At 44.4% G+C, this 24,515-nt stretch overlaps 1 protein-coding gene across 3 annotated transcripts in view; it reads right to left on the bottom strand.

The window, feature by feature from the left end:
- Positions 1–24,515, bottom strand: part of NMU (neuromedin U) — a 93,626-nt gene that overhangs the window by 37,745 nt on the left and 31,366 nt on the right. For all 3 annotated transcript variants that reach the window (XM_040334796.1, XM_040334800.1, XM_040334799.1), the window contains exons 2-4: positions 11,551–11,609; positions 1,550–1,594; positions 1,408–1,467 (exon numbers count right to left, since the gene is read on the bottom strand). In XM_040334796.1, coding sequence (XP_040190730.1) covers positions 1,408–1,467; positions 1,550–1,594; positions 11,551–11,609 — 164 coding nt within the window. The remainder of the gene's footprint in view (positions 1–1,407; positions 1,468–1,549; positions 1,595–11,550; positions 11,610–24,515) is intronic.

The raw sequence follows: 24,515 nt of genomic DNA, 5'->3' as shown, positions 1-24,515 counted from the left end.
GTTACGGTGGCCAAGCTTAATATACTATATCTTGTGGGGAAAAAAGAATAATAATTTAAGAATTCCCCTCTATTCTTGTTCTGGTGACAATTCAACATTTTTGATTTGTTCCTCACATTCCTACTTTGTGACAGTGATCATCAAGACAAATAGCGAAGGTAAATCTCAAATGTTGCCGTTGGTAGAATTCCCTTATATTCTTGTTCTGGTAGATTTTCCCCTGTATTCCTTTATTTTTATAATCTAGTGGCAACTCAAAATTTTAGATTTGTTCATCACTTTAAAGGGGTTGTAAAATGTTTTTTCACCTTAATGCATCCTATGCATTAAGGTGAAAAAACATCTTACGATCACTGGCCCACAGCCCCCCCCTCCCCCCGTTTTACTTACCTGAGCCCTGGAAAGTCCAGCGCCACAAACGTGCTCTTCCTTTGTTTGGTCTTCTCGGCTCTTCTTGGCTCTTCATTGGATAGATTAATAGCAGCGCAGCCATTGGCTTGTGCTGCTGTCAATCAACTCCAATGACAGAAGGGTCGGGGGATGGGGGCCCGAGTCCTGTAGTCGGCGGCTATGGAGGAGCCGAGACAGCCGCCAAGGGACCCCAGAAGATGAGGATCGGGGGCCACTCTGTGAAAAACGAGCTGCACAGTGGAGGTAAGTTTGACATGTTTGTTATTTAAAAAATAAAAATTGAAGCTTTAGTATCACTTTAATGCCTAATGACAGTGGCCATCAAGAGAAAGTTATGCCTTTCACACACGAGCCGAATTTCCGACAGAAAAAGTCAGACAGAAGCTTTTCATCGGATATTCCATCCATGTGTATGCCCCATCTGACTTTTTCAGACAGAATTTCCAACGGAATTAGATAGAAAATATGTTCTCAATTTCTCAGATGAAATTTTTTTCGGAATTTCCGTTCGTCTGGATGCAATTCCGACAGACTAAAAACCACGCAAGCTCAGAATCAAGTCGATGCATTCTCCGAAGCATTGAACTTAATTTTTCTTGGCTCTTTGTAGTGCTGTACACAGCGTTCTTGAAGGTCGGAATTTGGTGTGACCGTGTGTATGCAAGACAGCTTGAGCGGAATTCTGTCGGAACTTCGTCGGAAAAAACTTTGTGTGTAAAGGACATAAGAGGAAATCTATCAAACTGAGGGTGATACCCCTGTTAGATTGTTGTTTCTAGTACTTGTTCTGTGTACAACTCTACAATTTTAGCTTTCCTCTCATTGGGTTACCAGTACAAAGAGGGGGGTAAATCCCCCCAGTAGGGACACAGACAACAATAACAACAACAACAACAACAAAAAACTAAAGGTTATAACCCCTCCCCACTCTATCCAAAAAAGAAAAAAAATGACTTTATATACATTTTAAACTTGTTTTGGACACATGTGACTTACCTGAGACTTCTGCATTATTCCCTTAACCACAAAGCAAAGTTCTTCTAAAGTGCTGGATACCTGCATTCGAAAAAAAGCTAGTTAAGTCGCAACTCTATTTTTATACTGTAGTGAGTAGAAGAGATAATTAACATAGGCTCACCTCAAGATGGGAATCTGACAGCACCTCAGAGCATGCATCATCTATCTGTAGACAGGAAAGTCACAAAGGAGTGTAAAAATGTAACATGCTGACATCAGCAATTCTGTAAGCAATATATTTTGGAAAATATACAGTTTTGTTGTATAAAAGTTCAAAGCATTAACTCTACTGAGTAAAGCAGTACTGATCACTTATAGGTGAGATGGTCCTCATCTTATATTGTGCAAACATGCCGGAGGGCATTGGGACTCAGTGCTTTTATCAATGATGATAGCAAACAGTAATGTGTCTTTCATGCCCGAGAGTATCTTCTAATCTAATACGCTCCAGCGTATTGGTTTACTAACTCCGGATAAGGTATCTCACTTCCCAGATAGTAAAGATAACTTTCCACAAATTTGTGGCAGTGTTGAATTGTAAGGCCTCGTACACACCACCATTTTCCTCAACAAAATCCATCAAGAAACTTGGTGGCAGAGCTTTTTTGCAGAGGAAAACAGTCTTGTGTATGTTTTTCGTCGAGAAAATTGTTGTGGTTCTCAACCAGAAAAAAAGAGAACAATTTCACTTTTTTCTCGTTGGGAGTCTCAATTTCCTCGTCGTGTTTCTCATTGGGCTGGTTTACGAAGAGAAACACGTTCGGGTGTATGCTTAGAAACCCGCGCATGTTCAGAATAAAGTATGAGACGGGAGCGCACCTTCGGTAAAAGTAGCGTTCGTAATGGAGATAGCACATTTGTCACGCTGTAACAGACTGAAAAGCGCGAATCGTCTCTTACCAAACTTTTACTTAACATGAAATTAGCAAAAGCAGCCCCAAGGGTTGTGCCAGTGGAATCGAACTTCCCCTTCATAGTGCCGTTGTACGTGTTGTACTTCACCGCGTTTGAGAACGATGAGATTTTGTCTTGACAGTGTGTACGCAAAGAAAGCTTGACAAGATTCTCGACAAGCCTGACAAAGAACTCGTTGAGGAAAACGATGTTTCTTTTACGTCAAGTTTCTCGGTCATGTGTACGAGGCCTAATGCCGCGTACACACGATCATTTTTCTGCATGAAAAAAAAAATTGTTTTTCAGCATGTCGAAAAAACAAAGTTTTCCCAACTTCATCATTAAAACGATGTTGCCTACACACCATCGTTTTTAAAAAATGATCTAGCAAAGCGCGGTGACGTACAACACGTACGACGGCACTATAAAGGGGAAGTTCCATTCGCCTTTGGGCTGCTTTAGCTGATTCCGTGTTAGTAAAAGACGATTCGGGCTTTTTTGTCTGTTACAGCGTGATGAATGTGCTTACTCCATTATGAACGGTAGTTTTACAAGAACGAGCGCTCCCGTCCCCTCATTTAGTCTGAGCATGCGTGGATTTTGAACCGATGGTCGTGTGTACTAACGACCAGTTTTGACCTATCGGTTAGGCGTCCATCGGTTCAATTTTAAAGCAAGTTCTCTTTTTTTGGACCGAAGGACAACTGACCACACACGGTCGGTTTGGACCGATGAAACTGAACTTCAGTCCGTTTTCATCGGTTTGTCCGATCGTGTGTACAAGGCCTAAGAGGCAGAATAACAACAAAAAAATATTCAGATATGCATTTCAAAAAAAGTTATAAATTGATTTGCATTTTACAGTTTGTATCTTACGATAGCGGAGATAATTAGGACCGATTTTATTTTGGCGTGCAGAGACAGATTTTACCAAAGTGTCTCCAATGTGTTCTAAAAGTGGTGCAACTAGAGCCAAATTCAAGGACAAGTTCTGGACTGTTACATGAATTTGGAGCACACTGCTCCACTTTTACAACATATGTGAGATAGCTGTCTGCGCCAGGCTATATGAGTTCCAGGAAAAATGCTTTTCACATTACAAAAAATAATTAAAAAAAAATGTTGTCATTAAATATCCTTTAAATTTGGAGAAGGTACAAAAGGTTACAATAGGCTGGAAAAAAGTAGACCCTTTAACAAGTGAACAATATATTCAAATTTTCCCCAAATAATATGCCTGCAAAAAATAACATTTAATAATTATAGATGGCCAAAGAGCACAAAAAAAAAAAAGGAAAAACATATTCTTACTGCATAGGTGCCTCTGCATTTAGGATTTATAGTCATAATACTGGATTGACATATTATTTTTAACTAGAAATTATTACTAGTATACATCATAGAATTAGTACAGTATTCCCAAAATAAAACTTAATTTAATAACAGAAACATGAAACAATCCAAAAATATATATGTATGATTCTATAGCACGATAGTTCAAGTTAAAATTGCATGCAATCTTGTTATCTACTTCACTTTAATATGTTATCCTCTATTATCAGCTAATAAAGCTAACAAAGCATTTCCAGTAAGCTGGCCTTCAAACAGGATGTCATATAAGTAGAGTGACAAGACCTTCCTCATTGCTTTTTTTTTGATAAAGCAGTGTCAAGTCACTTATGAACAGTAACCCAGATTAAATTACATTTCATTGGTTGAAAACATGAACACAGAAATGTAAAAATGTCTACCTGTTGCTATATACAGTATTATGGCAAGGTCTGTTCTGCTCCATTATACACCAGCCGCATGCTAAACTCCAATTTATGTAGGAGAAACGTTTATGTGGGTTTGCAGTAAAGCTCAATGACGCACAGTGAGTACCCTTGAGATTAAATATTTCCAAAATGTACAGTTTATCTTCAGTCAGACCTTTTTTAAATTTAGTTTGAAAAGACTAATGCCGCGTACACACGACCGTTTTTCATGACGAGAAAAATGCAATTTTTTTAATTGGTCATTAAAAACGACCGTGTGTAGGTTCGAAAAAAAAATATCTCAACGTGAAAAACAGTCGTATGTAGGCTTTAACGACGGGGAAAAAAATGCGCATGCTCAGAAGCAGGTTATGAGAAGGGAAATTTGTATAATCAGCCCAAAAGGTGTCGCCAATCGAATGGAACTTCCCCTTTATAGTGCCGTCGTACGTGTTGTACGTCACCACGCTTTGCTCATGCATTTTTTTTCACGATCGTGTGTATGCAAAGCAGGCTTGACAAGAATCACGTCGAGAAAAACTGAGTTTTTTCCATGACATTTAAAACGGTCGTGTGTACGCGGCATAAGGAATAGCTAGAACCTCTTTGCCCATGTCCCTGTTGGGGACCTGTGTTGACTGGCTTTTGTTTGCATCAAGCAGGTTTTGAATTTCCATATGTAGCACCCTCTGTGTGTACAATGTAGAAAAATGCTGTTGGGCTCCTCTATAGGTGGAGGAGCCAGAGTTTGTTTGGCAGAGCTCCAAGGGCTGAGTATCTGTTGCCTGGAGAGTTTTAGAACTGAGGCCTAAATATTTAGAGTTGGTGGGCACCCCAGAAGATGGAGTGATAGCCCATAAATATTCTGGAGCCTGACCAGGTGGGGAGCAGAGTCCAAGGTCCAGTTGACTGGAGGGGAACCCTATGCTGGGGGGCTCTGCCCCTGGGCAGAAGGAAAGAGCCAGAGGAAGAGAGAGCAGCAGAAGAAGCCTCATAACCTTCAGCCTCAGCTAGGCTGGGAGCCATTGGGACCTGTCCCACGGGAGGCCTGTTCATCAGTTACCTGTTCTACAGGATTCACCTAAGGGACCGAGTGAGTAGCTTAAACCACTAACCCCAGAGCATATAGAGAAGCAGCCAGGCGCAATAACCAGCTAGCCTTCTAACAAGGGACAGCTTAGAGCCATTAAAGCCAATACAGCTACCCTACACCTTTTGCTTGGGGAACCTAAACAGCAGCCAGGAGTCAGGGCATATTCTACAGAGATAGTGCACCTGTATTCAGCAATCGGAAACCTTTTTTCACAAATTGAGCTGATCCGTTTTTTCCTAACCGAGGACAGCCTTGTGATTTGTCTTGTTAGCCAAAGACAGTTTCAAGTCCTCAAGTTGCATTCAAATTACAGTTCTGAGCATCCCATGCCTTAACACCCCCGCCACATAAACCAAAAACATGTAGCGCCCCCTTACTTTCAGTATGGGCACTACGCTAAAGTTAGTGGGGAATGGGAGAGTTACTTTGCTCTCATTCACTATTTGTTAAAAATTTGGGACTTCTGTCATACCAGAAATGTCCACTGGGTCAATCTGTGGTCCAGGGATGCGATACCATCCCTGGCCAGCAGTTGGCGCCAGAGGTGTTCTGACAGAGTAAGTTTCTCCAGCAGCCAATCAGAGGGGTTTTCTCTCTCACGGGGCGTGCTGCAGAGGAGTATATCTGTGACAGACGTCATGTGCTAGGAGAATTCAGCGGGGTCCCGTTCCAGGTGCGGCATCAACCTTCAGGGTGCGCGCATCCATGGAACCTGCCGGCGTGGCCCACCTGGCCAAAACTGCAGGCCACACAAACCCTCATCCGTCGGTACAAAGGGACCCCAGTGATTTACTGGGTTCCCGGTTCTACTGAAAGGATCCCAGGCTGGGTGCCGTTCGATTAGGGAGTCGGTTTGAGGAGGACCCGGAGGCAGGTCGTCCAACAGAGCCCGAACAAAGCAATTGGGGATCCGGTAACCAGAGTACTGACAGGTATGTTTGCTGTCATCTGGTGACCTATGCAGAAATCTACTGGGAGGATTCACTCCATTTGTCTACCTAGCTCAGTTATTGAATATGCCTGTGATAGAGGCCCTAGAGCCAGGCCTATAGACAGGCCTGTTCCTCCCAGAAACCCTAAGTGACGTCTCGGCTGCCAGGCTTATAGAAACGGGTCTGTCCGGGGGCACTTTACCCACTCGGTTGGAGTGGCGACGAGTTACAAGTTGGTACTATACAGAGCAGTGCTGACTGCTCCATTTAATATCCAGGCCTGATACTGCAAGGTTCTTCCTCTCTCTATAATTCATCAACTTTATCCTTCCCAATTTGTGTTGATGTTGGCTGTGTTGGCCTGGAGAATAAAGCATTGGAAAAACCCTTTATTCACTGTCTGGACCTTCGCTCACTATCTCTGTTCTCACAACTACACCCCTAGACAACGCCAGGTTAACTTAATAGGCCGATCCCAAAATCAACCAGCGGCTCCTTCGGGGGTGAGCGCTACAAACAAAACAACGTTTTTTGACTACTGAGTGAATGCCAGAAAATTCCTGTTGCCTGGCTGTGCATGAGAACCCAAAAATCCAGCGGCTCCTAAGGGGGTAGCGCTACACATAAAAGATTACAGAGATGAAAAACACTCTTGAAGTGGTGAAATGCAAGTCAGAAGGAGGTCAATTTCCAGTGAAATGCACCTTTCAATAAGTTCTGAATGCAACTCCAAACTAATATAAAAAAATGCAAAAGTGAGACATCAGGGGTATGTTTAGACCCTTAAAATTTCACCAAAGCCTCCCAATGGGGCTCCTAAGAAATTGTAATAAAATAATAAAAAATAATATTGTAAAAAATAATTAAAACAATAAAATTGTAAAAAATAATACAAAAATAATAAAAATAAAAAACAACTGACAACTTCCAGTGCCCTACTGACACCAATCTTTGCTCTACTGACACAGTCCACTTGCTCTGCATAATATACACGCATGTGTGTTTGTGCTCTGGGGTGCACACCCTAATATAATAGGCTGCGCACACCAATGGCCAAGGGTGTATGTTTGAAACTGCTGTACTGTGCTTCCCAGAACTGGGCAGTAAGACAGAAAGAAATGAATGTAGTAGTGTACAGTGTTTGCTTTGGAGTTTCATTGTTATACAGTTCTGGGCATTCACTGTAAACATACAAAGTTTCGAAGATTGCAGTATAATTTTGTCATATTGGGGAGATGCATCAGGAGAATTAAGGAAAGTGGGGTGAGTTTTCAATTGTACCTAAGCATCTTAAAACCGTATTATACCCCCAAACCAAAAACATATTAAATTACAGCTCACTAATTCTTAGATGTGGTGTCTGCATTTCTTTTCTTCTTTAAAGCATTTGTTACCCCAACCCTTCATATTTCTGATATGTGCCTGCTGTACCATGTACTTGTACGAGAAAATATCCTGTTCTCTTTGTATTGCTTCCTTTATGTGAAATCCCTGGTGATCCTACCAGTTACTCTGCTTTCCTTAAAAAAAATCTGACCACACTAAGCAGGTGAACACACTGTGTTCCGTTCTATAGCTATACTCGGAACTCAGTGTACTCTCCTCCAATGATCAGATTTGTCCTGACACGCCCCCTCACTGTGCAGCCATTCACTGGGAAGCTCAGTGTGCTGCTTCTCCTCCTCCCTCCAGCTCTTATGCAGTTGAGAACCAAGGGAATGTGATCACTTACAAAAAAGGGAAAAAAAGGTTGGGTTGAATGGGTTGTTTTACAAGGTGATCATTTACAATCACTTTAAGCTTTTTTTCCTTAATTTTCACCTGATCTAGCTGGTAAGTCTATTATTTTTCAACTTACATTAACCACTTGAGACCCGCGCTATTAACAAAAGACGTCAACAGTGCGGTTCTCAGGTGCCAACTGGACGTCTTTGGACGTCATTTGAAATGCATTACCCGCGCGCGCCACTGGGGGGCGCGCGGCGGGTAACCACTGTGCCGCTGCATCGCTGGGGACCCGATGCGTGTACCTGGCGGCCGCGATGTCCGTCGGGTACACGCGATTGTCGGTGACACAGCCGGTAACAGCAGGGACGTGGAGCTCTGTGTGTAAACACAGAGCTCCACGTGCTGTTAGAGGAGAGGAGACCGATCTGTGTCTCTTGTACATAGAGACACAGCATCGGTCACCTCCCCCAGTCACCCCCCTTCCCCCACACAGTTAGAACACACCCAGGCTACACATTTAACCCCTTCCTCACCCCCTAGTGTTAACCCCTTCCCTGCCAGTCACATTTATACAGTAATTAGTGCATTTTTATAGCACTGATCGCTGTATAAATGTGAATGGTCCCAAATTTGTGTCGAAAGTGTCCGATACATCCGCCGCAATATCGCAGTCCCAATAAAAATCGCAGATCGCCGCCATTACTAGTAAAAAAAAAATAATGAAAAAAAATCATAATTCTGTTCCCCATTTTGTAGGCGCTATAACTTTTGCGCAAACCAGTCGCTTATTGCGATTTTTTTTTTTTTTTACAAAAATACGTCGAAAAATACATATCGGCCTTAAATGAGAAAAAAAATACTTTTTTTAAAAAAAAAATGGGAGATTTATCATAGCAACAAGTAAAAAATATATATATTTTTTTTAAATTGTCGCTCTTTTTTTGTTTATAGCGCAAAAAATAAAAACCGCAGAGGTGATCAAATACCACCAAAATAAAGCTCTATTTGTGGGGAAAAAAGGACGTCAATTTTTTTTGGGAGCCACGTCGCACGACCGCGCAAATGTCAGTTAAAGCGACGCAGTGCCGGAAGCTGAAATTTCGCCTGGGAACGAAGGGGGTTTATGTGCCCAGTAAGCAAGTGGTTAAAGATGAATTGCAGTCTGCTCATATCATTTGTAATAAAAACATATTTTCCATTCTGAAGCTTCCCTCCAACCACTTTGCATATTATTTTATATATACTGTGATTCTGTAGTTGCCAAATATGCTGCAGAAATCTCCCTCCACTAAGTCTGGCTGCAGCCATTTTAACTGTGGGCAGCTGAAGATACTGCCTGTTCACTTCCTGGATTTACACAGACACACAGAGGCACACCTCCAGCTCTGCAGCCATGCAGATTTAATTGGCCCTCTTATGACTCATCCCCCCTCCCTTTCTGGCAAATTCTGAGAGAGAGCTGTGCATGATGTCATAAGCCAAGGCTAATGACCAAACAAAAAACAGGAAGTGGGCTGTATAAGGTATTTACTGGCTGAAATTATTTTTTACTATCCAAAGTTAAAACAACAAGGGCAGAAGATTTAATAGATGGAAAGTCAAAAAAATGACTGAAGGTCTGCTTTAACAGAACAAGCTGTCCAGACACAGTAGCAATTAATTTACCACTGACAGGGATGCTTACAGTGTGATCAGTTGTTATTCATTTATGTAAAACCTTTATCCCAAAAAGAGAAAAAGCAGAAAACACTGTTTGATGTTACTGCTTATAATGTGTTAGCTGGAGTTCATCTTCAATTTGTTAGTCAAGTCCATCTTAATCTGTTAGGACCCTTTCACATGGGGCTGTCTGTGTGCGGGCTCCGCTTTGCTCAGCGGGGATCGACAGGGCGATCCCTGCTGAGCAGGCAGATGACAGGCCGGTCTCTGCACACTGTGCAGGGACCGACCTGTCAGAGCGCCACTCTCCCCTATGGGGGATCGGATGACGACGGACCGTAGAGTCTGTTGTCACCCGATTCGATCCGCCAGACAGAAGGAAAAGTAGGGTTTTTCTCCATCACACTTTGGCGGATCGGAGCAGATCGGATGTCACCGGGCATGTCACCGATGACGTCCGTGGCTTTATAGAGGAGCGGCCGTTCAGGTCTACCTAAAAAACTGGCAGGTGGACCTGAATGGTCTGCCTGTGTGAAAGGGCCCTTAGTCTAACACTAGACAATGCTGCTGTCCAAAGAAGTCTGCTTTACTACCTCATCCAGAATGCAGGAACCCTAAGGCCCCTTTCACACTGGGGCGGCGCTATACCGTTGGAATTGCCGCGGGATTCGGCTGCTAGCGGTGCGGTATTAACCCCCGCTAGCGGCCGATAATACCGCCCGCAATGCGCCTTTTTAATTTCTTTATTTTTCAAAAAATGTTGACAAAAAATTACAACTTCAAAAAAGTGCCTCACCAACTTGGACTGTCTACTTTAAAAAAGGGGTCGATTGGGAAATATTTGTACTTTTCTTGCATTTTCAGGCCTCAAAAAAAAGGTCTTGCCTAGAGATACACTTTAGTGAGCAAAATCAGGAGCTTTTGCTTCAGTACATTCTCCTCTTGTGGCAAAATTGCTAATTTAACGGGGAATTGATTTCACCAAAATCCTTACTTTCATCCTCACTGGTTATTAAAAAATCATCAGGTCCTGGTCTATAGTATAGTGCAACAGGAAAGGACTTCATAGGAAGGGTTAGAACCTCTGTTAGCTATTTATAGGTGTCTGGAAGTTGAAGATAATCTCCATAATGTCCTGTCTGTTTTTCCTGGTTTCTGGGAAAGGAAGTGATGGGAAATCTCCCTGGCTAAAAGATTACCATCAATAAAAATCCCAGAGAAATTCTATTATTTCTCCACTGCATCCAAAACAGGGCTGGACTGGGACAAAAATGTGGCCCTGGACTTCATCCAGACTGGCCCACTTTGACAGGTCTCTCCCATGGCGGCCGGACAACTCCTGTCACCCCGGCCACCCAAGCCCCCTCTCCCCCTTCACTAGCCGTTCTACTTTATTAGAGTAGAACGGCTGGTACTGGTACTCTTATAGGCAGTACCAGTGGGAAAGCTAGACATTATTTCACCCGGGGCAAAGAATCAGTTCTGTGCTCCCCCTTATGGGACAAGATTAGGCAGAAGTGAGAAACTCCCAGGCCATAGCTGTTGAGTCAGCTGTCTGTCCCCTCCCACCATGCTCCTTCTGTTGTCCCCCTTGCTCCTCTGGTCCTCCCCCTGCTTCTCTGTTCCCGCCCAGGTGAGCGCTTTGGGGAGGAAGAGACAAAGGAGTGGAGGGGGGCAGCGGTCCGCTGTCACTGAAGCCGGCCCACTACGCCATCGGCCCACCGGGAAACTCCCGGTAGTCCCAATGGCCAGTCCATCCCTGATCCAAAACAAAAACAAAATAAAAAATTCTGATTAGTACTGTAAGTTGGTACAACCCCCACCCTTAGCCAGACCCCAGCTTTGAACAGACCATGCAGCCAGTTGCCCGGAGAGTACAGAGCTTGTCTTCATACTAATTGTAATTAAATGGATGAAGAGTCCTGAATTCCTTCTTTTGCATTTGCCATGTAGATTGGCACTTGGGAATGGGTAAAAGGAATTCCTACTGAATGCAGAATGATAAAAATGTAGAACACAGAGATACAAACTCTGATTTCCTGGATTGAACTTGGCTTACCTCATTCCACAGCTGAAGCTCTTGATCTGCTCGAAGCACAAGAGATGAAAAGGGAGCACCTATAAAACATGAATTTCAAATCATACTTCATTAGGTGTTTACTGGTAAACCACTGTAATGTTCTATAATAATATGCAAACTGAATTTGTCAAAGATCTTCTTATAAGCTACTGTATGATATCAAAGCAAACTATGGTCACCTAAAAAATGAATGAACATTATGGGCCAGATTCTCAAAAGAGATACGCCGGCGTATCGCCTGATACGCCGTCGTATCTCTGAGTCTGCCCGTCGTATCTATGCGCCTGATTCATAGAATCAGTTACGCATAGATAAGCATTAGATCCGACAGGCGTAAGGCTCTTAAATGCAATTTTTTTCTTCGCCGCTAGGTGTCGCCGACGTAGTTTTCCCGATCGAGTATGCAAATTAGCAAAATACACGAATTCCCGAACGTATGCCCGACCGACGCAGTGAAGTTACGACGTTTACGTAAGATTTGCGACGCGTAAAGTTGCCCCTGGGTATATGAGGCGCAGTCAATGTTTAGTATGGCCGTCGTTCCCGTGTTGAAATTTGAAAATTTACGTCGTTTGCGTAAGTCGTCCGTGAATGGCGCTGGACACCATTTACGTTAACGTCGAAACCAATGACGTCCTTGCGACGTCATTTAGCGCAATGCACGTCAGGAAATTTAAGGGACGGCGCATGCGCAGTACGTTCGGCGCGGGAACGCGCCTAATTTAAATGATCCACGCCCCCTAGCCGAATCATTTGAATTAGGCGGGCTTGCGCCGGAGGATTTACGTTACGCCGCCGCAACTTTACAGGCAAGTGCTTTGTGAATCAAGCACTTGCCCGTAAAACTTGCGGCGGCGTAACGTAAATGAGATACGTTACGCCGCCGCAAAGATGCGGCGATCTACCTGAATCTGGCCCTATATTGCTCCTTTTGAATATTGCATGGAAAAGACATATTTCTATACTAATTAGATCTAAAGGCAAAACTGTATTTCCCCCTGTGGAGATTTCCCTTTAATCCTGTCCTTTAGACACAACTGGATGTGAAAGAAAATCTCTCCAAAATGAGAGAAATGCCCCCTTGCTGGTGGAACAGGCAGTGCCGGAATAAGATCACCTATACCCCAGGGCAAACATGCCAAACTGTGCCCCCCCCCCAAGATGTATGAGCACTAGATTGCATCCTTATCCCCCCAGCTCAAATTCCCCCCTTACAAAAAAAGAAAAAATCACCCCAACACAAATTCTTCCCCAATCCACCCTCCCAACACACGTTTCCTTAAACCACCACTCTGAGCCCCCCCCCCCAAATTTCCCCTCCTAGAAAAAGACTTACCCTCTGACGCCTCACAAATGACGTCTTCCAACACAAATCCCCCCCCCCAATTTCCTTGTGGCACCCTCCCTCCTCACATGATACCACAGAGCCCAGGGCAGCTTCTCCTCCTGCCCTCCCTTTGTCCTGGCCCTGGGAACAGGTGTCCACATTGGAACTCCTCTGTTCCTCTGCTTTTAACATACTAAGTTAGACAGTTAGAACATTATATTTCTCCTTTTGTATATTGCCTAGAAAAATATATTTCTATACTAATTAGACCTAAAGGCAAAACTGTATTTCCCCCTGTGAAGATTTCCCTTTAATTCTGTCCTTTAGACACAACTGGATGTGAGAGAAAATCTCTCCAAAATGAGAGAAATGCCCCCTTGCTGGTGGAACAGGCAGTGCCGGGATAAGGTTACCTATACCCCAGGGCAAACAGATTGCATCCTTACCCCCTAAACATACATTCCCCCTCCTCCCAGTACAAACCCACCCTCTCAGCACACATCTTTGCCCCACCCACACCTACATATCCCCCCCAGCTCAAATTCCTCCCTTACAAAAAAGAAAAATTCACCCCAACACAAATTCTTCCCCAATCCACCTCCCCAACACACGTTTCCTTAAACCACCACTCTTAGCCCCCCCAAATTTCCCCTCCTAGAAAAAGACTTACCCTCTTTTGCCACCCAAATTACGTCTTCCAACACAAATTCCCTCCCCACCCCAATTTCCTTGTGGCACCCTCCCTCCTCACATGATACCACAGAGCCCAGGGCAGCTTCTCCTCCTGCCCACCCCTTGTCCTGGCCCTGGGAACAGGTGTCCACATTGGAACTCCTCTGTTCCTCTGCTTTTAACATACTAAGTTAGACAGTTGAATTTGGCTTGCAATTTGGTTGGTAAGTTTGAGCCTGGTTATTACGCTATACTACTTTATTTATTTACTTATACATACTGTTTGCATCAACGCGCATCTCATTTAAACTCCCAACCCTTTCTTTCTTTAAATTTTCAGGGATGGAGGCATGTGTCATCCACATGCCTCATTCAAAGTCCCAAACCCAGTTCTATGTTTACCAATAGGGATGGAGATGCGATTTTGATGCTTATATATTTACCCTTATGCGTTTTTTCCAGTGCTCTTTATTGCTACACCTATTTTAGATGGAGGCTGGCTGGTGACACACACCCCTAGTCACCTGCTCTCCATCTACTCATTAGCACTTGTATGCCTCTACTGAGGAAACTAGAAAAGTTTAGTTAGGACCACAGGAATGCAGAGAGGCTTGTAGGCGGCCTGTGGCTTATCTATATATTTGCAAATGTGTGCAACCAATCCTCTGCTTTTAACATACTAAGTTAGACAGTTGAATTCGGCTTGCAATTTGGTTGGTAAGTTTGAGCCTGTTTATTACGCTATACAACTTTATTTATTTACTTATACATACTGTTTGCATCAACACGCATCTCATTTAAAGTCCCAACCCTTTCTTTCTTTCAATTTTCAGGGATGGAGGCATGTGTCATCCACATGCCTCATTCAAAGTCCCAAACCCAGTTCCCTGTTTCTGTACTGGTGCCAAATCAAAATGTTGAATATTTCCTTATGTTCAGTCAATAGTTATAGAGCACAATATCATAGAGTAAGGCTGCTTTCACATTGCACCACATATAATTTCACACTGCTGCACTTTTAAAACACACTATGCTATTTTTTTAAATGCATAGCACATTTTAAATGAGTTGCATTAAAGATTACATTTTTTTTTTTTGCAGGTTACCTAAAAAGAGTTACAGAGATGGTCTTGCACTAGAATTATTGCTCTCACTCTAACGATCGTGGCGATACCTCACATATGTGGTTTGAACACTATTTACATTTGTGGGCGCGACTTACGTATGCGTTTGCTTCTGCGCACAATGACGAAGGAATGCTTTTTATTTTTTTTATTTTTTTACACTGTCTCTTTAATTCTTTTTTATTTTTGATCACTTTTATTGCTGTCACAAGGAATGTAAACATCCCTTGTGACAGTAATTGGCATGTGACAGGTACTATTTGTGAAGGACTTTTTACCTATATGCTTCAGGTTAATCCTCCCTGCTTGTTTAAGGCTGTTAATTGTATTTACCCTTCTGCAGCCAGCCCTGTTTCAAATGTTAATTGTTCTAGCCCTGTGTTTACTGGTTACTGTGATTAGATAAGTGGCTCATGTTAATTATGCTGATTGCTTCATTGTGGTAATTATCTCTCTATATGCGGAGCCGAACCGGCTAGATACTGAGTAGTTCAAAGAAATATCTTTATTTCAAGGGAGCTGTATTGAAGACCCCCCACTGTGTAAGGGGGGGGGCAGAGATTTGTCATTGTAACAGTTTTGGAAATGACATATAAGCTGTGTGTGTTACAACATTAAACTCTGTCTTGTTCTAGCAGTAAGCCTGGACTAATGTGTGGCTTAATGGGCGATCTCGGGAATATTCCTGATAGTGGAATATTGGGTGATGTTCTTATGGAAGAAGGGAATCTTTGACGGGGATATCATACCGATACCGTCACAATTGGTTGGTAGCAGTGGGATTTTCCCTTCTATTCCCCTTCACACCCGGATTCCAAGCAGACACTGGAAGAACTACTGGAAGTTCGTGGAAGGATTGCTAGCAACAAAACCAAGCGGGTCATCATAGCAGAATCAATGGAGATAGACAAGGAGAACGGGATTGCAGCAACGCCAGCGGTACAAGAGATGGAGACACCAGTGATTCAGGAGGAGGAATCGCCAGCCAACAAGCTAATGAGAGAGAAGCTAGCGTGGTTCGGCCCGAACCCAACGCCGGATGTGGTGCTGAAAGTGATGGACCTGTTAGCGGAGGAAAATAAACAAATAAGAGACGCAGAACTACAGAAGGATAAACAAAAAGGAGACGCAGAGCTACAGTTAAAACTGGCAGCAGTCCAACAAGCAGCCGCACATCCTCCAAACAGTGAGTACAGCACAGCAGACACAAGGAAGATTCCGTTTAGCGCTTTTAAAGCTTTTGATGAAAAGGACTGTGAAATTGATAACTACCTGGCGGATTTTGAGCGACAATGTAACCTGCACCGAATAGCTAGAAGAGAGTGGGTTGCAATATTGTCGGGCAAACTGTCAGGCAAAGCTTCTGATGCTTTCCGGACCGTGCCAGATCAGGATATCCATAGCTACGCCAGGGTTAAAGAAGTGCTCCTGGCTCGTTATGCAGTAACCCCAGAGTCCCACCGACAGAAGTTCAGGGACTCACGCAAAACCACGAAAGACTCTTACGCGGAATGGGCATGCCAGTTGTCCTTGTCGGCCTCTAACTGGGTTAACAGCAGCCAGGCCACCACCGCAGAGGACATTTTGCAACTAATGCTCCTGGAGCAATTTTACAATCACATCCAGACGGACGTCAAGGATTGGGTGAGGGATCGCAGGCCCATGACTCTACCAGAGGCCGCGAAGTTGGCGGATGAATATGCGGATACTCGCAAGACAAACCAGGTCACACCACGGGTACAACCTCCACAACCAACGGCGCCCTCACACCCACCAGCCGCTAGATACCAACCGCCTAACAGACCGATGACATCTAGCCCTCGCTACCCACACCAGGAGGACAACGAACAACGCTGCTTCCGGTGCAAACAGTTGGGTCACTTCAAGCAGAATTGCCCCATGAATGACAACACCAGGTCAAATTGGTCTCAACCTGGGTACCGCCCACCAGCAGCAGCCCATTGTGTAGACTCGGCTTGGGATCCCCAGGAGCTGGGTCAGGAAGAACCATTGGGCACCCCTTACGAAGCCCTCATGGTACAATCTGTTATTACGGACAACAGGGAACACCATTGTCAGCTGGTCATGGGCGACAGCCATGAGCCGGAGGGGCCTTGGAGGGAGCTGGGCAGAAAGAGGCACCGCCAGCTACCCTCCAAGAAGAAGAGGTCCTGGAAGTCATATAACCAGCGGACCTGGGAGGAGAAGAAGCGACTGGAGGAGATGGAATCGCAGCGGGCGCCCCAGATGCGGGCCGAGATGTTCGCCAAGGGCCCACCGCTGGCCCCTTACACCACCACCCAGTTCCTGATGATGAAGGACCACGTGGAAAGCCTGCAGGACATGAGCAAGCAGGATCTGATCCGTGAGTACATAGAGCTGGAGGAGTGCATAAGCCGCATGGAGGAGGAGAACAACCACCTGAGGTCACAGCGGGCTGACCCCCCCAGGCTCCATGAACTGGAGATGGAGCTGGAGAAGCTCAAAGAGGAGAACCGGCGGCTGCGGAAGGAGCAGGGGGTGGCTGACCTTATGGGGCTCTGAGTCCCCTCCCCCCCCCCCCCCGGACTCTGAGCACCAGTGCTACAGCATTTCAACAAATATAACTTTTCCTTTTTATGAATCTCCTGTGACTGTCACTTCAGAGCCATAACCTGCCCCTCCCATAGCGGGACACCTAGATGGCAGCGCACAGACCCATTCGCCGTCTTCACACTGACTTCTGGTGACTTTGCAGATCGCACAAAGACTTGGGGACTGACCGGCGTGTGATCTGACGACCCGGTGGCATACCTGAGTCTGAAGCAGTTGCCAAGGGAGGTCAGTCACGCCAAACGGAGTTAACCTCGGACTAAAAGCTCTGAACCCGTCAACCCTACTGGACCAGGAAAGGTCCAACCGGGTTTTCCGGAGCAGGGAGAAGAAGGGGGGCCATTGTGAAGGACTTTTTACCTATATGCTTCAGGTTAATCCTCCCTGCTTGTTTAAGGCTGTTAATTGTATTTACCCTTCTGCAGCCAGCCCTGTTTCAAATGTTAATTGTTCTAGCCCTGTGTTTACTGGTTACTGTGATTAGATAAGTGGCTCATGTTAATTATGCTGATTGCTTCATTGTGGTAATTATCTCTCTATATGCGGAGCCCAACCGGCTAGATACTGAGTAGTTCAAAGAAATATCTTTATTTCAAGGGAGCTGTATTGAAGACCCCCCACTGTGTAAGGGGGGGCGGAGATTTGTCATTGTAACAGTTTTGGAAATGACATATAAGCTGTGTGTGTTACAACATTAAACTCTGTCTTGTTCTAGCAGTAAGCCTGGACTAATGTGTGGCTTAATGGGCGATCTCAGGAATATTCCTGATAGTGGAATATTGGGTGATGTTCTTATGGAAGAAGGGAATCTTTGACGGGGATATCATACCGATACCGTCACACTATTTATGGAGGGATCTGGGGTCTATAAGACCCAAAATCCCTTCTTTGCACTTAAAAGCATGGATGTCAGTGGTGACATGCCCGCTGACATCCGACCCACCAAAGTGTGACAGAGGAAAACCCTACTTTTCCATCCATCTGGCGGATCGGATGACGACGGACTCTACGGTCCGTCGTCATCCGATCCCTCATAGAGGAGAGCAGCGCTCCGACAGGTCGGTCCCTGCACAGTGTGCAGAGACCGACCTGTCATCTGCCTGCTCAGCGGGGATCGACAGAGCGATCCCCGCTCAGCAAATTGGAGCCCGTGTGAAAGGACCCTTATTGTTAGAAAAATATTAAGAGCAGTCAATAGAACATCTCCAACATAGTAATTACAGAAATCTGGGAAATCCAAGAGTAATGTTGCACAAATATATTTTGAATATAAATATCAGCAGACTAACGCCTAGTCTCCTTGCAGAAAAATAAATCACATTAAATTTAACATAAATCACAAAATACTAGTTCCACAGAAAGACACAGAACATTTAGCAAATAATCTACATTAGACTTTGACTCAACACTAAAATGCACATTTAATGACAAGACAAGCCATCAAACAACCCCTTATACAGAATGAGTTATCATTTGTATTTTAACACATTCTGGAAAAAGTAGGAAAAGTTTACTTTGCTTAGGGGGTTCTAGTTTACTCAAATTTCTTTTGTAAGAAGTTCTGACCATATCAATGCCCCATGGTGTTTATAGCCAAACTTCAGGATATAAAAAAAAACAGTGCCTAGTGCTTAAAAAAAAACAAAAACAAAAGAAAAAACAGCTTTCACTGCAATACTCACCCTCTTTAGGGCACTGCCTCCAGTAGCTTTACTTCGTCCTGCTGTTGCTGCTGGTCTTCCAGGTTGGATGATATCAAGCAGTGGAGGTTTTTCCATTGAGGGCGCAGGAGCGCCGCCCCCTCTCTCCTTCACCCGTCAATCAACAATAGATAGATTCATGCATTGCATGAATCTATCTATTGTCGCTGCTTCCGCCCCTTATTCAGGTGTCTGGCCTCTTTTTGGGCAGCAGGCATATGAATTACAGTGGCAGGGGTGTATTTGGAAGTGCCTGATTAGAGCTGTCGGCTCTAATAGGCATCCTGATTAGAGTCATGGGCTCTAATAGGCTTCCAAATTGTTAAACAGCAGGCACAATGCTGTGCATTCGCTGTTTACACAGTGCTGTGTTAGGGAATGAAATAAATCGCTTCCCTACACTGACCAGCCTCTCTGCCAATCAGGTGCACTGGTTACCTGCCACCTGATTGGCTGAAGCAACAGGCGCTGTGATTGGACACCTATCAGGCGTCCAATCATAGCAGAAGAGGACGGGAGAAGACATTGAGGACTTGGAGGGAGCGTAGAGGACAGCGCTGACCGAGACAGGTAAGTGCCGGGGGGGGGGGCACACTGGCAGCATTTGATGGGGCAAACTGGTGCCAATTGACGGGGCACACTGGCGGCAATTGATGGGGCATACTGGTGGCAATTGCTGGGGCACACTGGCAGCATTTGATGGGGCACACTGGCAGCATTTGATGGGGCACACTGGCAACATTTCATAGGGCACACTGGCGGCAATTGATGGGGTACACTGGCAGCAATTGAGATTTACAGTAACTGCCTTTGATGGCACAGTGGCGGCAATTTATGGGTACAGTGGCTGCGTTTGATGGCACAGTGGCTGCGTTTGATGGGCACAGTGGCTGCGTTTGATGGGCACAGTGGCTGCGTTTGATGGGCACATTGGTGGCAATTTATGGGTAGAGTGGCTGCATTTGATGGCACAGTGGCTGCGTTTGATGGGCACAGCGGTGGCAATTTATCGGTACAGTGGCTGCATTTGATGGCACAGTGGCTGCGTTTGATGGGCACAGTGGTGGCAATTTATGGGTACAGTGGCTGCATTTGATGGGCACAGTGGCTGCATTTGATGGGCACATTGGTGGCAATTTATGGGTACAGTGGCTGCATTTGATGGCACAGTGGCTGCGTTTGATGGGCACAGCGGTGGCAATTTATCGGTACAGTGGCTGCATTTGATGGCACAGTGGCTGCGTTTGATGGGCACAGTGGTGGCAATTTATGGGTACAGTGGCTGCATTTGATGGCACAGTGGCTGCGTTTGATGGGCACAGTGGTGGCAATTTATGGGTACAGTGGCTGCATTTGATGGCACAGTGGCTGGGTTTGATGGGCACAGTGGTGGCAATTTATGGGTACAGTGGCCGCGTTTGATGGCACAGTGGCTGCGTTTGATGGGCACAGTGGTTGCAATTGATGTTTATTTTTTTCAGTTTGTTTGCGCCCCCAGGTCTGTCCATCCAAAATTGATATCCCGTTCCTTGGAAGATTATAGTTATAGAATTAAAACGCCCAAAACAATATTTGGTTGGGAAAATATTTTGCATTTCCATGTCTACTATGCATTTTCTCTGTTGTTTTTTAAAAGACTAGTTTACTTTTATTGAGAGTTAGATTAGTCCACCTTAACGCCTTTACTTAAACTAAGTCAGTACCCCCAGCCCGGTTGCTTATGTACCTCTGTCTCCTCAGGTGTTTACTTCCTCTGGACCAAAATTTAGAGCTGGCCACAACTGTGTAGTGTGCCCCAACAGACTTGTTTAGACCATATTCCGAAAGATGCTCAGAATACAGCAAGCAGTTTATGAGAGCTTTCTTTGTCGGTGTGGTCAGTGCTAAAGAAGATTGCGGCCCAGAGGAGGAAAAAAGTGCTAAAGGCCGATTTTGCCATACTAAAATAAGTAAACAACTCTGTTAGGGTTTTTATGTATGTGGGCTAAGGAAGGTGGATTAGCATAGTTTTTAATTAATGTGATCCAGTCCTCTAACATATTCTATACCAGAAAGAATGCAGAGTAACGCTGCGTACACACGGTCGGAATTTCTGACAACAAATGTTCGATGTGAGGTTTTTGTCAGAAATTTCTACTGTGTGTAGGCTCCATCGGACATTTGCTGTCAGAATTTCTCAAAATTTCCGACAACAAAAGTTCTTGTTGGAAATTCCGATCGTCTGTATGCAATTCCGACTCACAAAAATTCTACGCATGCTCAGAATCATTGAACTTCATTTTTCTCGGCTCGTCGTAGTGTTGTACGTGACCGCGTTCTTGATGTTTGGAATTTCCGACAACATTTGTGTGACCGTGTGTCTGCAACACAAGTTTGAGCCAACATTCCGTCGGAAAAAAAATCCACGGTTTTGTTGTCGGAATTTCCGATCGTGTGTACGCGGCATAAGAGTAAACCTTGAAAAGAGCAATTATACTTCAAGGCAGGGAAATCCACATAACACAGAGGAAACAAACGACGTGAAAAATCTGTGCATGCTCAGAAGAAAGTTATGAGACGGGAGCGCTCGTTCTGGTAAAACTAGCGTTCGTAATGGAGTAAGCACATTCATTACGCTGTAATAGACAGAAAATCGCGAATCGTCTTTTACTAACACGGAATCAGCTAAAGCAGCCCCAAGGGTGGCGGCATCCGCATGGAACTTCCCCTTTATAGTGCCGTTGTACGTGTTGTACGTCACCGCGCTTTGCTAGAGCATTTTTTTTCACGATCGTGTGTAGGCAAGGCCGTTTTAATGATCGACTTGAAAAAAACTTTGTTTTTTCTAGAGCCCGAAAACGTCATTTTTTAGCAAAATGATCATGTGTACGCGGCATTAGAAGTGTGTTTACAACATAGGACACTGCTAATTATTCATGATATTTGATTTATTTATAGCACAATGCACTTTATGGTATATTCATTTTCACATATTATTGGGATTGCCTTTTTAGGTTATTAATGGTATATGAATTGTACATTTAGTTATTCGATATTTATCAGTGCTGTATATATACAGTATATAGATATACAATTATTTCATTTGTAAATAACTTTGTGCCAGAATTGTAATTTTATAAAGATAAAAACATTTTTTTAATCTACGGCGTTTTGCTACATCATTGCTAATAGTTTGCAGTTTTAATCAAAATAAAGCCTTTTTTTTTGTCCAGAAAAGTGTTTCGTTGACGAAACTGGCCCATAGCAGAAATTTAAAATTGCTCTGGTCCATAAAGGGTATACAGGTTTGTGAGCTTAAAGGAGTTGTAAAGGAATTTTTTTTTTTTTTGCTGAAATGACTGTTTACAGGGTATAGAGACATAATAGTTAACTGATTCCTTTTAAAAATGTTTTAAAATTTAACTATGGATAAAAAAACGATCGTCTATCGGTCAAAAATCCACCCATGCTCAGAATCAAGACGCAACTTCATTTTTCTCAGCACGTCGTAGTGTTTTACGTCACCGCGTTGGACACGGTTGGATTTTTGACTGATGGTGTGTAGGCAAGACTGATGAATGTGAGCTTCAGCGGATATCCAACGAAAAAATCCATCGGATTAGATTCCATCAGATATCCGATCGTGTGTACAGGGCTTAAAGTGGAGGTTCACCCGAAAACTTAATTGTTAACATTAGATTGAGGCTCATTTTGTCAAGGGGAATCGGGTAGTTTTTTTAAAATCGAAGCAGTACTTACCGTTTTAGAGAGCGATCTTCTCCGCCGCTTCCGCGTATATGCTGCGGGACTGGGCGTTCCTATTTGATTGACAGTCTTCCGACGGTCGCATACATCGCGTTACGATTTTCCGAAAGTAGCCGAACGTCGGTGCGCAGGTTCCGTATAGAGTTGCACCGACGTTCGGCTTCTTTCAGCTACTCGTGACGCGATGTATGCGACTGTCGGAAGCCTGTCAATCAAATAGGAACGCCCAGTCCTGAAGACCATACCCGGAAGCGGCGGAGAAGATCGCTCTCTAAAACGGTAAGTATTGCTTCGATTTAAAAAAAAAAACACCCGATTCCCCTTCACAAAATTAGCATCAATCTAATGTTAAAAAAAAATTTTCGGGTGAACTCCCGCTTTAAGGCTGGTTATAAACTGATTGAAATTTGGCGGATTGAGCAGGGATCAGCTGAAGCTAGATTAGTGTGTTACTGCCCCCACTTGACAGAAGTCCATACTTTGATCGACATCTGTTGAACAGACATGCTGGAAATATTTTCTTGATCTGCAGCTGAAGCCAATTGACTGCAGCTCCTTTTCAGTGTATTCTGACAGTGGTGGGTGCAGCAATATCCAGGTGGGGTAGGTGAGGGATTCCTCCATTCAGGTGGAGGGAAGGGGATTCTTCCATCCATCTCAATTGTTCATTGTGTGCTTGAAAGTATCAGTTTTTTTTTTTAGGGCTGTGCAAATTAACTTTTAATTAATCGATTTAATTTTTATGATCGATCAAAATTCTTTTGATTGGTACTCACCTCTCCGCCGGCTTCTGGGCCTTCAGGGAGTTCCGTCGGAGATCCAGTAACGTCACGGACACCGGCGGGGCTTGCCGTGTCAATCTGAAGGGCTCCTTTGCTGTGCCTTCATATCTACATGCCGGCGGGACCTTACTATCTGCCACACTTCCCTCTATCAACCTGGGATTGTACAGCCATCCACTGGGAGTTGTGATAGTTCCCTTCATGGGACATCTACATGCCGACGGACTGATGTTAACCTCTCCTCATCTGGATTCAGCAGTGGTATCGTTGTACACATTTTTATACCAGTATCATACTTAGCTACATGTTTTTATGACTGCTTTTGGTACCGTTTGGTATTACTTGCACCATTTTTTCAGTTTATGTAGCTACATCGATTTTATCTCCAGTGCAATATTTATTTGGTTGGACATTGATGGGTGGCACTGATTGGCACTCATAGAAGGCACTGATGAGAAGGCATTAATGGACACTGACATGCATCACCGATGTGCACGGAAAGGCAGCACTGCTGGGCACTGATTGGCATCACTAGTGGGCATCACTAGTGGGCAACACTGATCAGTGTGATGAAAGCCGCTTATCGCCTCTTCTCTCCTCATGCGCTGTCAGTGTGAGGAGAGGAATGATGATACTTTGCAAGAGGGGGGAGAAGCCTACTCACCGTGCAAAGAGCATCTTCCCACCCCAGCCGAGTACACAGGAGATCTCGGCTCTGTATAATCTGGCACTGGTGAGTCTGCACTGATGGGCAAAGACAAGGCTGCAGATGAGCACTAAGCAAGCTGCAGATGGGCACAGAGCAGGCTGCATTAATGGGCAATGGTAAAGCTGCAGATGGGCTCTGAGCAGGCTGCATTAATGGACAATGGTGAGGCTGCAGATGGGCACTGAACAGGCTGCATTTATGGGCAAAGGTGTGGCTGCAGATGGGCACGGGGAAGGCTGCATTAATGGGAAATGGTGAGGCTGCAGATGGGCACTGACAGGCTGCATTATTGAG

Source organism: Rana temporaria, chromosome 1, assembly GCF_905171775.1.
Source record: "Rana temporaria chromosome 1, aRanTem1.1, whole genome shotgun sequence".
NCBI lineage: Eukaryota > Metazoa > Chordata > Amphibia > Anura > Ranidae > Rana > Rana temporaria.
The sequence above is the reverse complement of the archived record's forward strand: the minus strand, read 5'-3'. Positions and strand labels throughout refer to the sequence as shown.